General features: G+C 44.5%; 1 protein-coding gene across 2 annotated transcripts in view; it reads right to left on the reverse strand.

The window, feature by feature from the left end:
• The window catches only part of BRF2 (BRF2 general transcription factor IIIB subunit), a 60,359-nt gene that overhangs the window by 23,666 nt on the left and 22,872 nt on the right, over nucleotides 1-13,821 (reverse strand). The window contains exons 2-4 of one of the 2 annotated variants that reach the window (XM_086944033.1): nucleotides 6,950-6,992; nucleotides 5,091-5,259; nucleotides 1,817-1,876 (exon numbers count right to left, since the gene is read on the reverse strand). In XM_086944033.1, the coding sequence (XP_086800159.1) occupies nucleotides 1,817-1,876; nucleotides 5,091-5,244 (214 nt within the window). In that variant the 5' untranslated portion in view covers nucleotides 5,245-5,259; nucleotides 6,950-6,992. Of the gene's footprint in view, nucleotides 1-1,816; nucleotides 1,877-5,090; nucleotides 5,260-6,191; nucleotides 6,287-6,949; nucleotides 6,993-13,821 lie in introns of those variants that run through there. The other variant, XM_086944032.1, reaches the window with a different exon arrangement.

Below are 13,821 nucleotides of genomic sequence, written 5' to 3' on the forward strand. Positions count from 1 at the left end.
GGTCAATATTAATTTCACTACAATACTGAAGTGGGTAAATCCTCTGGTGAGTCCGGGTTCCACTAATGTTAATGCTGACAAAGTGCATCCCTCATGCTGGTAGTTTGGAATTGGTTGAAGGCGAGTGGTTGTCTAATGCATCCTATGTTCAATCTGTGTCATGCCTAATCAGTTTGAGAGTGCTTCTAAGCAGACTGATTTTGTTGTAGGCGAGTGCTTTAGTGGGCCTGTCCTTAAGACAGTTAGACACAATCATACCTCCCACTATTGACATTGTGTGAGTCACAACTAATATAATACCTTCTGACGGCGGAAACTGGAAAATGGCAGCAAAGTAATGAAGTCTTCGCCATTACCAAATGGAGTGCATTTTTGCCAAAGTAAATTTACTCTCTGCCACCATGTGCATGATACCTAGTACAAAAGTGCAGGAGTGAAAGAGCCAGCACAAGCTAAAGGGAGGGTCAACACAAGTGAGAGGGAGGGCCAGAGCAAACAAGAGTGAAGGTGAGGACCAGCACAAGCGAGAGCAGAAGGGACAGCCATCACAAGCGAGAGTGAAAGGGGGCTAGGGCAAACAAGTGCAAAAGAGAGGGCCAGAGTAAGTGACAGCAAAGCAGCAAGCACAAAAAAAAAAAAGTGCAAGAGCACACAAAAAAATGTGCCATAGACAGCAAGAGCATGCAAAAGGAAGCGAGAGCAAGTAAAAGACAGCGAAGACGAGAGCCCAAAGGAGAGCGAAAGACAGAGCGCTAAATAGCAAGCAAACACAACAGAGTGCGCTAATACAACAGAGAGCAACCATGTGGAATAGAATAAGCAAGCACAGACTAGATCAAGCAATCACAAGAAAGACAGCCAGAGTGAGAGCACAAAAGACAGCCAGGATGAAAATAGAGCTAAAGAGCAAGTGCAAAAGAGATCAAAGGTGAGAATGCATAAAACAGTACACAACAGAGCGAGAAATCACACAAGAGAACAGAAAATTGAGCAAGACCGCAAAAGTGAGCAGGCGCAAAGAGTGAAAGTAAACAGCAAGAGAGCAGATAAGAGTGCAACAAAGCAAGAGAGCACAAAAGGGAGCCAGGGCAAGAGCACATACACAGCCAAAGAGCGAGCACAAAAGAGCTTAATAGGATGCGTAAAAAAGCGAGTGCTGCAGCAATCTACCAAGCAGAGGGCAGGCAAGAAAGACAAGGGCAGACGAGAGCCAGGATGAGAGAGCAAACTAGAGCTAATAAGCAAGTAAAAAACCGAGTGCAGAAGATGTACACAAAAAGGTGAGAGCGCTAAAGAGCCAAAGAGTGAGCACAAAAGTAAGCCCCAAAGGCAAGAGTGAAAAGCAAGTCAGGAAGAGAGCAGACAACAGTCCCCCCCGCCCCCCAACATTAGGTTGCGCCCAGAGCAGAAAGGGGGGGGGGCAACCAGACAAGACCAAAGAGGGGGACCCCCACCTGACAAGAGCAGAGAGGGGACCCTCAAGCACCAAGAGCCTTCCCCCAAAGCACCAACAAGAGGAGAGTGCAAGAGCAAAGGAGAGCAAGCGCAAGACACATGCTGCCGTGTGGGGGCCCCAACCCCAATGCCATGAACTTTTAGCCATGGGCCTGCTGCCTGCTAGTTCAGACTTCAAAAACAAGTTGGAAAGATTTCCATGGTTAAAACTGGTTTGATTTAAGTTGACTTATAATCCTTTATTGGAAATACTCCTTGATGTGGAAAGACTGATGTTCAACACAGTCCTGCCTTAGTTTATTTCATAAAAGTAGTGGGTAACAAGTGGAAATGAACAATCAGAAAAAAAAATTATTCTTACCACGCAGTTTACATCGACTAATGCTATCCTTCTCTCCTGTGCTCTCTGAAAACCGCACACCTGCAAATACAAAAGACACCAAGCATTTCTTCAGCCGCATTACCATGTTCCTTTTTTTAAATTTATATTTGCAGGAAGAAAAAAAACTGTTCATCCTCAGGATACATCATTAAAATATCAATTCTCACATGGGATAATACAATGCTAGCAAAGTTCTTCAATCATAAAATGCAGGGCAAACATTAAACAATATCAACCATACCTCAGAAAGTGCAAGGCATAAGTTAGACCACAGAAGAAGAAAAACTATGACCTAAAATTGTAACCAGACATCATAATTTTAAGAAAAACCTTGCAGATCATTAAATTCTTAAATATAAATAACACTGTAACCACCCCAAATTAAAATGGTCATTATAAAAAATTCTATGCGATGGCAAGTTCATACAGGTGCATTCTAAGTATTGGTAGTATTCATAAACAGAATGAAGTGCAGTGCATTAGTTACAGAATGCAGTTTTTCCGAAATATTTGTCCTGAACTCCGGTCCCCCAGATCCTCCCTTGCTTTCACCGCACGTAGCATACTGTACAAGCTTTTCAGAGACCATGACTCCATAATGGTAATAAAACAGCATTTCAGTTAATAATAAACATCTCAGCTAACTTCCAGACCTTAACCCCTTCCATGCTGGTGACGAACCCCAGCCGTCATGCACTACAGTGCTCGTGTGCTGATGACGGCTGGGGTTCGTCATGGCCCGCCCGTGTTCTGCCGGCGGCCGCACACGGAGAAACTCGCGGCCGCACGGAAGGGGTTAAACATTCCTCCTTTCCCTATCCGCTCCGCACACAGAAAGCACTTTAGCATATACAGTATTCACTTAATCCACCTAGGATTGCAGTTTAGGAGAATACAGTGACTTCCAAAGAGCAGTTATTATAGATTGTGCTAACAGCATTGCAATAACCCACTAACTAAATGCCGGAGCTGGTTTAATTTCCAATACCTAGGAACAACCCAACAAAAACGCATTCACATCTACCATATACTCTATCCCATGGGAGACCCACATACACATCAGAGCCCCTGCCCAAAATGACTAAACAATGTCACAATCCCCCCAAAATACAAATTAAATAGAGGAATACCCTAGATGTACGGAATCCGTTAAGATATTTGAACTTAATTTATGTAATAGTGAAGAGGTATAGCACAACGTCCACTGAGCGTAGAGTTGCTTCTTCTGAAAAATCGGACCTCATAATGCTTTGGAACAAACAATATGAAGCCTCCAACCACTTCTCCCTGTGTAGATTTACCATATTTTCTAATACCCATTTACTCTGAATGGCATAGAACAAGACCTGGCTTAGAATCACTCCCATCAGAACGCAGACAGCCAACACAATTAGCTGTTTTCTTGGCGCTCTGGGAAATTGAAATGGCGCTTGAATTAATTCCTGGTAGGTTTAATTTGGAGAGGTTAATTAACCTGCAATATTGAGGACATCTGTAAATATGCCAATTTGTTTTGAGCCCAAGCTACAGAAGACTAGGCTGAAGCACCTCCCAAGGAATCAATAATTAATTCCTAAATCACCAAATTTACCCTGGTTACCCTTCTCCCATCTGACTGAACCTTTTACCAGTTCATCAGAACTGAAGGTCTTAATAGGGGATTCCGCATGTATCTTGGGAATTGAAAACCACTGAAAAAGTTGCTTCTGTTTAACTTTGAAAAACAAAACGCAGCGATATCTTAGCTTTTTAGGGATCTTCATGTGGGGAAAGCTCGGATCTGGGTGGAAGTGGGCTGTTTTACACATAACCTGAAGAAGGGAATTATAAAAGGTCCAACACTTATGAAAGTCCTGGTAACCATCATAAATTATTAAATAAGCAGCAAAAAATACAATCTCCAATTAGGAACCAAACAGAAAAGGTGTGACCTTAGATATCCTGCTACCAAGAATTGTCATTAAAATCTTATAATCACTGGTAAGCAGTGTTATCGGGATAAATGAATTTATAGCAACTGGATTTTTATCTTTAAGGAAACAGGTAAAAAGCCATTGGCAAAAATGGTGCAAAATATTAAACAAATTCAAAATATTAAACAAATTCCTCATGAAAATTTCGGTTTCCGGAAGCAGCATCCGATACCACCTGATGGAGACCAGTCTTCTCCTGCAGCTTTCCCTCTAGGGAGGGCTTTCACCACCTCTTCAATCTCCAACAAAGATATCAGCCAGGCAAGATTATGTGATGCTTCATTAGTCAACTTCGAGAGGCAAATACCAGCACAAAAAAATCAGCTATCTCTTCATCATAGGACTATTGATCTGCAGGGTATACAGTAGTGAAATGCTCTGGAAATATTCCCTCTATTTGAGATGGTTCATGCATCAAGGTACCTACTAAAGGATTCAAAAGTTTAAAGATAGCATTACTTACTTGTCTGGATCTAGGCAGGCAGGCCAGCAGCCTCCCGCTCACTTTACCTTCTTTGTATAATTGTTGACCAAGTGTCCTACTGTTTATAATGTCCCTCTCCAATTAAAAAAAATCATGTTGCTTAGTCTTCATTAGCTCTCTTTCCTTGAGATGTTGGGGGTTAACTACCTGCGTAAATTTAAGCTCTGCCCACAAAAAATAGAAAAAGTGGCCTCCGACCGTTCCCTACTTTTCATGTTTCTTATTATTTTTTTTCTTAAACTGGAAATCAACAATCTCCCCCTGCACAGGCGCTTTAAAAGCCTCCATACATTTGTTATTGAAGAAAAGGGTTTGTCATTTTTTCTTTTTACAGGCGAAGGCCACATTTCTTCAAAGGATTCATCCGCTAAAAGGCTCTATTTACAGACCAATAATTAGGAAAGACTTGTTTATCAGAAAAGGTCACCTCTAAACCAATAGCTGCATGATCTTATAGTGGATTTGGAATAATTAAGGGAGAAGAACACAACAGATATTTACAAGTAAGAAAATAATCTATCCTGGAGACGGAACAAAATCCAACCACAATTCTCAACTTAGTGTTACAATCCACCTCCACATACACCAGTGCTACCTGCCCATCCTCCTGTGTATTTTAAGAGCTCCGAAAATCCTGCAAGGTGTTTATAGTGCTTTGCAAAAGTCCAAAATAAAATAGTAAGTTTAAAAACTAATCAAACTCCGACAAGCAAATTATTTTGCACATAGCAGAAAGCGAAGACGGACCTACAGCTTCACTCCTCTCAATTAGTCCCAAGCATTCTAGTTCACTCACCTTGTGAAAAGCCTTCCTCCGCTTGTGTAGTAGTAAGGAGGCCCTCTGTCAGGATAAATCCACACGAAGCACACACCAACTGGTTCTGGGAGTAATGGGCGTCATCAACTATGTCTGAAGATCCACAATCTGGGCATTTGCTAAAGTCAGACATTCTGGAAGTAGCTCTCTGCAAACCAAAAGAAAGGTTAATGATACTTCAGTGGTGTGCTGCAAAAGCACAGGTTTAAACTAAGCCTAGACCAAGGCCTTGGTGGTCACATTTTCCCAGCTACTAAGCGTCTCCTAAGCAGGATGCAGTTTGCTACATATCCCTGTGTACGCACTTTACAATAACATGGCACACTGTATAACTGGTTTCAATGACAGATTATGTACAATTGCTGCAATTTCTATAACCATGAACAAAACCACTGCCCACAAAAGATCAGCTCATCCCTCTTACCCGTGCAATTCCTGGCCAAATGGTATGATCAATGAATGATCAACCCACCCCCCTTCTCTCAGGCTGCCTAAATATGTAACAAAAAGGTAAGGAGGTCACATGTCTTAGTTACACAGACATTCCATACACTCATCCTAATATACGTTGATTATTTAACTCAAATTATATTTTTCCATTAACTTCGGTACTTATGGATTGCATGACAGCTAATGCCATGGTTGGACATATTCTGAGAGTAATTTCAGAGTGAGAGGGAACTCGTAAGGGAAGAATCTAGGATTGGAGAATTGGTAGGCTTCAGTTAATACAAGTGCATTGCACAGAATTTCGAAGTGTTTATTAGCTGTAAAGTTTACAGGTGCCGCTGCAGTACATATTCACCGACTGAGCTGCCTTCCACCAATTCCGGGGTCCACGTAGCTCGGAGCAGCTAGACTACACTGGACAATAACCTAAGGACAGCCAATCCAAGACAAGGCTGTAAACCAGAGACGTGGTGATGGCCAGCAGCAGGACCAGCACTGCCTACCAAAATTAGGTACTATCAAAAACTGGCTGAATGAAAGAACACAGATGATTCAGCCTAACAAACGGTTCACTCCAAAATTAAAGAAGGTAAAAGCACAACTCTTGAAACTAAAAATAAGTTTACAAACCATTGATCCTCCCAGTGAAAGCAGATTACAACAGAAAATAGAGGGAAGAAAAAAATAAACATACTGAAAGTCAATGGTGGTATACTCTTAAGCTGTCAAACCTCAAAGACCAATCCCAGTTCTGGAACTATATTAACAGGGTTGAGGGGAATGAGCCTCCACAAAAGGAAAATGGAGTAAGCCCTGATATTTCGGATGCTCAGCTCAACTGAATAACATTAAAGAGCAGAATGAACTGTGTAATCATATATTCAACCCAATAAGGACCATCCTAGTTTTAAACAAAATAAGGGCAAAGGGGCCCTAGGTGCACGTGGAATACCAAGAAGCCTCTTTGAATCAGACAATACTGGGAGTCCTGGCTCACAACTCTGTTCAAATCTTTACTCTTCACAGATACCATTGTGGATTCTTGGCGTGGCTTCATCTTCTGCCTCATCCACAAAATGAAGGGCAGAAGATTAGTCCCGCCAGTTATCATTTACTTGCAGTGCTAGACATCGGGGTTAAAGTATATGCAAGGAGTTTATTACATTATTTCAATATAATCATTAACCTAGGTGCAAGTGAAAGTTGGTAATAGCCTTTCAAAGAAATAGCAGTTTCAAAGAAAATCTATACAGACAGGGGATTGGAGGAAGGATGCTTACTTGCCCTTCTTTTCAGTTTCTACACAGCGGACATCAGCGCATTGCTATAAAAAGCTAGATCATTTCTTCCAAAGATGTAGCATGTAGATAATATTGTCATATACTTACATTGACCTGCAAAGGGCCTCAAACAAATTATGTAGTTAGAATCCTGAAAAATAATTAAAATAGAATAAGTCAAAGTTATGATATCTGGCAAATATCGGAGGGGAAAATAATGTAGTTAGGACATGTTTCCATAAGAAAAGCATTTTGCTAATAAGTTTGGCGCAGTTTGACAAATCATTACAAAAGTTTCAAACAAAACTACTGTGCCAGTCAATTCATCTGCTGTCTGGAAATTTTAGGGTAATTCCTCAAGCATAAGGCCCCAAAAAGCATTTTCCCCATGCAATTTCCCATAGGGATTTTAGACACTACTACAGCTTCAAACACTGAACGGATTAGACCAAATTTGGCAGAAAGCTAGATTTTGGTCCAGACAGAGCCCTTTCCTTCTTGAAATTTGGTGTGAATACGTTCAGTAGTTTGAGTATTAAAAAAAATAAACGATTTATATATAGAGAAGTGGAGGGTCCGCGGATCCGACAATCTCATGGTGGGATAGGATGGCTGCCACCACTTCAACAAGGAAGTCGTGCCAGCTATCTTGGGGTCACATTTTTATTTTATTTTTATTTTGCTGTGAATTATGAGAATCCGAGAAAAAAAAAAACCCAACAAAAACACAAACACAGTCTCCTGCGCTGGTTTCTTTTTTGCCATCGGGTGGGCAAGGTCCAGGGGAGTTAATTTGTAATATTACGCAGGGGAGCGTACATAGACCCCCTACTCAGGCCTCTTTAGGTCCTATGGACCCCATCCCCTGGGGACCGGCTCCTAAATAGAAAGGGGGAGGGGGCTGCACTGCACCCCTCCCCAAAGCCAATTTTGGCCTCAGGGGACCCATTCCCTTGTGCCTGCCATTATTAACCCCTGGCTGTCCCAGGCTTCCTCCTTGATTTGTTTCTTACCCTTAGCAAGTGCAAGTTTATAATCCTTTCGGAGGCTCGCCACAAGTGTCTTATCTCTAGGTCTATGTTTAAGTGCTTTCAGTAAGGCACTATGCATGAGCGAGCATTCCTTGTCAAACCATTTATATGTCTTCTTAATGCCTTGTGAGCCGTTCCTGGACTCCAAGTTCTTGGAGATCCTTGAGCATATCTCAACATAGGCAGCCACAACATCAGGCCCTAGTGAAGTGGGATCAAGGCAGACTGCCATATTTGCCTCGGTTTCCTGCGCTAATGTTTTGAACAAGTTTTCCGGAACAATCTTCTCCCAATTTATCCTCCTACCCTGCTACTTAGTTGAAAGATCTCTTGGGGCAACCACACCTGTGTCTCTTCCAGTCAGGAAACAATCCAGATCCACGGTCAATAAAACAGGGTTGTGATCGCTGAAAATAGCGGTCACCACCCTGTATTCCCGTGCTTTTGCTAGCACCCCAGATGACACAAAAATGTAGTCAATGATGGTATTTGCGTCTCTCCCAGTAAATGTGGGCACTCTGGTCTCATTATTCCCAAGGCCTAGTTCAAATAAGTTTAAGTTGGCAAGAAGATTCTCAAGCCCCTCACCCTCCTTAGTATGTTCGAATTGGGGAATCCCCTCAACCGGTGATCCTCCATATGTGTCATTATAACAATCCCCCTCACAGGGGTGAATATTAAAATCGCCCAGGATAACCATCTCTGGCACGGAAGTGCAATCGTGTTTATAGACTAACAAAAAATCTGACAGGGCAATCAGGTGCTCATTCACGAAAGAGCCCTCCCTGGAATTATAAAAGTTAATAAATAAAAAAGTTTGATGATCCGAAATGGCCCACTCAATTATAAGCGTGTTCATAGGAGCAGGTTCCATTTTTTTTAAAACCCCAACCAGGTTAAGTGAGAACAGTGTGAGTAGGCCTCCCTTAGCTCTCCCTCTTACACCCGATACTGCTGGGGTGGAGAAACTGTGAAAGCCATCCAAAGAGAAACAGGTTGATTTATCCCAAGTTTCTTGGAAGGCCAGTATATCGTATTGTTTGACAAAACCCTGCCAGATAGGGTCTAGAGCCTTAGCAGTTATCCCCGCCACATTCCAAGTAAGGATTTTACAAACTGTTTTTTGGGAGTTATATGGCCCCCTAACCTCAGCAGCTACAGGACCCTTGTGAAAAGTTGGAATTAGATTTAAATTCTGCATGTCCGGAATACTATTTTCCTTTTGCAGAGGGGTAAGGAAGATATGAGTCCTCTGTCCAATTGGCAAGCCCTGTTTTTGTCAGTCAACCCAGTCCGTGGTTGACAGACATTCATAGTGGTTAGCAGTTGGGAAGTTATAGTAATTATCATACCCATTTGCAGTCTGGTGGTAATAATGTGGGTGACTATTTTGTGGCCCTGCGACAAACCCACCTTGAAGCGGTCTGCCTCTTCTTCTCCTAACCAAGTTCCATTCCTCATCTCCACCCTCATCCCAGCCATAAGGTTGCGCCTCCCATGGGGGGTTAAACCTCTGCCTGGTTTTTTGGTCTTGTGGGCCCCTTAACCAACTCCATCTTTTGTCTGCTTGATTCCCCGGTAGGTAGAAGTAAGAGAGGGGCCTAGCAGTGACCGTGCTTGCTTGATATCTAGAGGATCCTCTACATATGTATTCTACCACCTGTGTATTCTCGAAAGTGACCACGACGCAATCCCCCTGTAAGTTTTTTCTATTCCCTCCCCATGGGGTTCTCTCCACCATTAGAATATTACTTGGAATGTTCGGCGGTAGGGGATGGTTTTTGGAGAGCCAGTGGCACACTTTATTTTTCAAGGCCTGGTAGGATTCTACTTCAGATGGTGAAATTTCAGTGACTCCAGTAAGAATCACTACGTAGGGGCAGGCATCTGGGGGGAGATGGATGTTTCTGCGGGCCGCTACCTTAACTCTAGGGGCCAGGTCGGGATTTGGGATCAGCGGAGTGGGATCATTAGATTTAACTTGGGAAGTTGACTTAGAATTAGTTGAATTCTCTGGTTGTTTTGGATCAGGGGTCTTTGCTTTAGTGCCACCCAGGTTTGGAGTGTTACTAGGGTATTTGGGAACATTGTTTTTAGCCACAGTGACGCTTTTGCCAGCCAAAGATGACTTATTAGCTGACTTGTTAACTGTATTCGCAACATAGGGTGTCTTAGCATTCAAGGTAAAGCTTGGGGCACTTATATCCTTGTGAATGTTTTTCAAGATAGTTTCTAGGCAGCGTAATCTAGCCTCTATGGGTTCGAGTAGGGCTTTTAACCTCTTGGCTGCTAATGACAAGGGTAACTCGTCATGGACTTTCCATTGAAATCAATGGACATTATATGATCAGAGTAATAATGCCTTAGCAGCCAAGAGGTTAACATATTAAAAATGTTATTATTAGTCGTAATTAACCCGCTCCCATCTTGGCTATGTTTGGCTGGGTTAGTGACTCCACCACTAAGTTCCAGGATTTCCTCCAGACTATTGTCGATAATAGTGTCGTCTGGAAGACTTAGAGGCAAGCCAACTTTTGTCGAGTGCGCCCCCCGTATCATTTGCACAGTCTGCCAAGTTATTATTCACAATTGCCGGGTCTAGGATGGTATTGCCTCGGTTGTGGGCAGTTTGTGCTTCTTCCCTTTAAGGGTGGTAGATTTGTTGACCTTTTGTTTAGGGATTGCCTCTTCTTTCAAACCCCTTTGATTTGTGGCACTTGCCGAAGGTGGATTGTCTGACTAATTTCTGTCTAAGCCACTCTCTGTCAGAAGATTAAGATTCGGAGTGGTTTCCAAGTCTTGTTGTGAGCTTAAGACATCAGAATACCCGGTATCCCCGATGTTATGTACCATGGCGAGAGTGTTGGGGCGGGACTCGATGTTGGGCGTGCATGCCTGGGCAATAAGCCCTAGGGAAGATCTCTTAGCCATCGCTAGGTCTTGGGACACCCTCCGGTCCATTAATACTATCCCCTCATCGATTAATGCATTGGTACGAACAATAAAGTCGTCCAAAGTCCCGGTTAATTTTTTCGCTCCTGCAACAGCCATGCTTCTGGTCTCCCGACAATTCATGGCAGACCCCAATGCTAATCTCAAATGACCGTTTAGGAGTGTTAGCAGTGTAATGACAGGTCCATGTACTTAGGGCTTAGCAATGAATGGCAAAAATCCCTGTATCCTGTAATTAGATGTTAGCAGACTTACAGTTTCTGTGTCCAAACTTTACTTGGGCTGAAGAAGATCGGGCAGGGGTGGTGGCCCAGGCCAGGCTCCTCAGGCCTCAGAGGGCCCGCCCTTTGCCCGGGCTTAGCTCCGGGCTTAGCTCCGGGCGTCCCGCTCGCGTCCTGCGATGCTGGGGGCTTGCTGGATTTATCGCCCCTCCTGGCACGTCTAGCGTGTCAGGGAACGCGCCGCCGCGAAGGCTGCCGGGATCTGAAGTGCCGGAGCGGCGGCGCGGCTGGTGGCGGCGGTATCTGCTGTCGTTTGGCGTGGTGCTTCTGGCGGCCGTGACCTCTTGTGCCTCGATCCTAGTAGGTCTCTTAGGTAAGGCTTAGGTCCCCCCGCTCCACCGAGGGCTCGCTGTATTTATCGCCCCTCCTGGCACGTCTAGCGTGTCAGGGAACGCGCCGCCGCGAAGGCTGCCGGGATCTGAAGTCCCGGAGCGGCGGCGCGGCTGGTGGCGGCGGTATCTGCTGTCGTTTGGCGTGGTGCTTCTGGCGGCCGTGACCTCTTGTGCCTCGATCCTAGTAGGTCTCTCAGGTAAGACTTAGGTCCCCCCGGGATTCTGCGCCTGTGCGGCACATTCCGATCGCGGGTGTGATCATGACGGCTCCCGGCCGTCATCAGCACACGCCCACCGTAACTCATGACGGCCGGGAGCCGTCATCAGCACCGAACGGGTTAAAGTGGGAGGGAGGTATGCGGCCTCCTTTACGGGCCGATTTCCGCCCCAGAAACGCCATCCCACAGGGCCTGGCCATAATTATATAAAAAATGTATTAAAAGGGGGGGAAGGGGGGGGTAAGACTGCCCAACTCATTCCAGAGGGATTCATAGCCTTGGGGACCGCATCACCCCAGGGGCAGCTTCTGCTATGTCCTGGGATGACCTCCCAAGTCATAGCGACTTTCCTGCATGCACTGGGGCAGAAAGGGAAACCTGTGTTTGCTTTCGCTTGGCAGGAGCAATATCAAAGCTCCCGCCAAGAAAGAACAAACACAAAGCCCACTTCCAGCAGATTAAAAAATGCTCCACCAATTAGTAGGGGACTTCAGACCTATTTCCCTGCCCACAGTGATGCAGGCAGGGAAACTGATATGAATATTGCTCCCGCCAACAGGGTGCAGCAGTTTTAGCTGCTCGCAATTCAGGTTCCCGCTGGATGAAGAGCCAGCTGAGCCCGCAGGGGACTTTGGGCTCCCCTGCGGCCTTCAACAAGTATATGGTGGTTGCCCTGGGTGAGCCCAGATGGGGCCCGCGAGATTCCCGCGGAGGGGGACGGGCGGTTGGCCACAGGGACTGGCCGCAGGCTAAAGGCCTTGCGCAGAATTCATTGGTTGTGCTAAATAAATCTAATTAGAAAGTGTTCTTCAAAATGGGGAGAAAAAGCCAAAATAACACCTCTTCCAATATTTCCTAGGTAATTCACTTTGTTAATTTCACCAGGTTTTACCTGACCAAATTTACCTTGAAGAAATCAGGGATGAGGCAGTTGCAATGTTTGCCGTGAAACTCAGACTTCTTATATGTACAATAACAGCATGTATTGAAATTCAGCCTCAAAGCTGTGATTAAGACCTCTGAAGGTCAACACTCATAAAAGAAGGTAATTGTCACATCCACTCAATTCCAAACTCCTGGTTAGCACATTTCATCAGGTGTGTTGAGCAAATCAACTGCCTCCAGAGAACTCCTAGTTAGAGCCATATGCTAGAAGCCATATGCCAACTGTGGAAAAAATGGCTTCTCTTCAGTTTGTTTGTTTACAGAGAGGCTGGGAGAAAGGTGCACTAGCACAGGAGTCCTACACAATTCAGGATAAGGACATGTGTAGTTTAATTGGCCCTGAATATATGAAACAAGCATGCTGGGGCCAGCCCATGGTAGATGACCAGAGAAGGCATTTCTTCCTTTCCGTCCATTTTTAATTCCTTAACTATTGTGTGATTAGGGGACAGATGGAATAGAGAGAATATGATTTGCCCCAGATTAAACAGTCTGGTTAAGCACAAGAACAAGTCTTCAAAGTAGTTCTGCTTATTACAAAGGCTATAGCTTTACCATCATACTACATTTTGGTGAATAGATCATGGGAATGGTCACTGTCTCTGCCGCACCATCCACCCTCCCACCCCCTGGTAATAATATCCAGTTCAGATTTTTATTTTTATTTAACACACACACTTAGTAGGTGTGTCAAGAATGACCCTAAATCCTCACTATTTTAGTAAAAACAAAATAGCAGAAGAAAAAGTTCAAAAGAGGTTTTCTAGTTTGGACTGCAGCTCATGCTGACCCTGGTGAGACTCAAAGTCCCAGGGTCCTGTTTACCCACATCACTGGCACAGGCTTCAGTTGCAATGAGAGGGAGGTGCCTCAATCGCGATTATAGTACTGCCTCTTCTGCAGTGCGGGACACTTTGTTTGGGCCATAGCTCCTTCTCCGAAGCATGGGCCACGCCCAGGCAAAGCCCGGACCGAGGGAGGGCCCATCTGCACTCGTCCGCAGCCAGCTTGGGCTGGGCAACAGCTCTTGGTCCTGTAGTTTAGAGAATACTTTGGACCAGTGCTTAATTTGTGCCAGTGCTTAGCACCAGCACTTTTTTTAATCAGGGCCGGGTCTACACTGCCACTGCCAACTTTAATCAACATGACGACTGCACAGCAGTCTGCACGTCATGTGTCAAAGAGTACATTAAATATAATTGCCTTACTGCGGTGTTGTTC

The sequence above is a fragment of the Lissotriton vulgaris genome, chromosome 11 (assembly GCF_964263255.1).
Source record: "Lissotriton vulgaris chromosome 11, aLisVul1.2, whole genome shotgun sequence".
NCBI classification, from domain to species: domain Eukaryota; kingdom Metazoa; phylum Chordata; class Amphibia; order Caudata; family Salamandridae; genus Lissotriton; species Lissotriton vulgaris.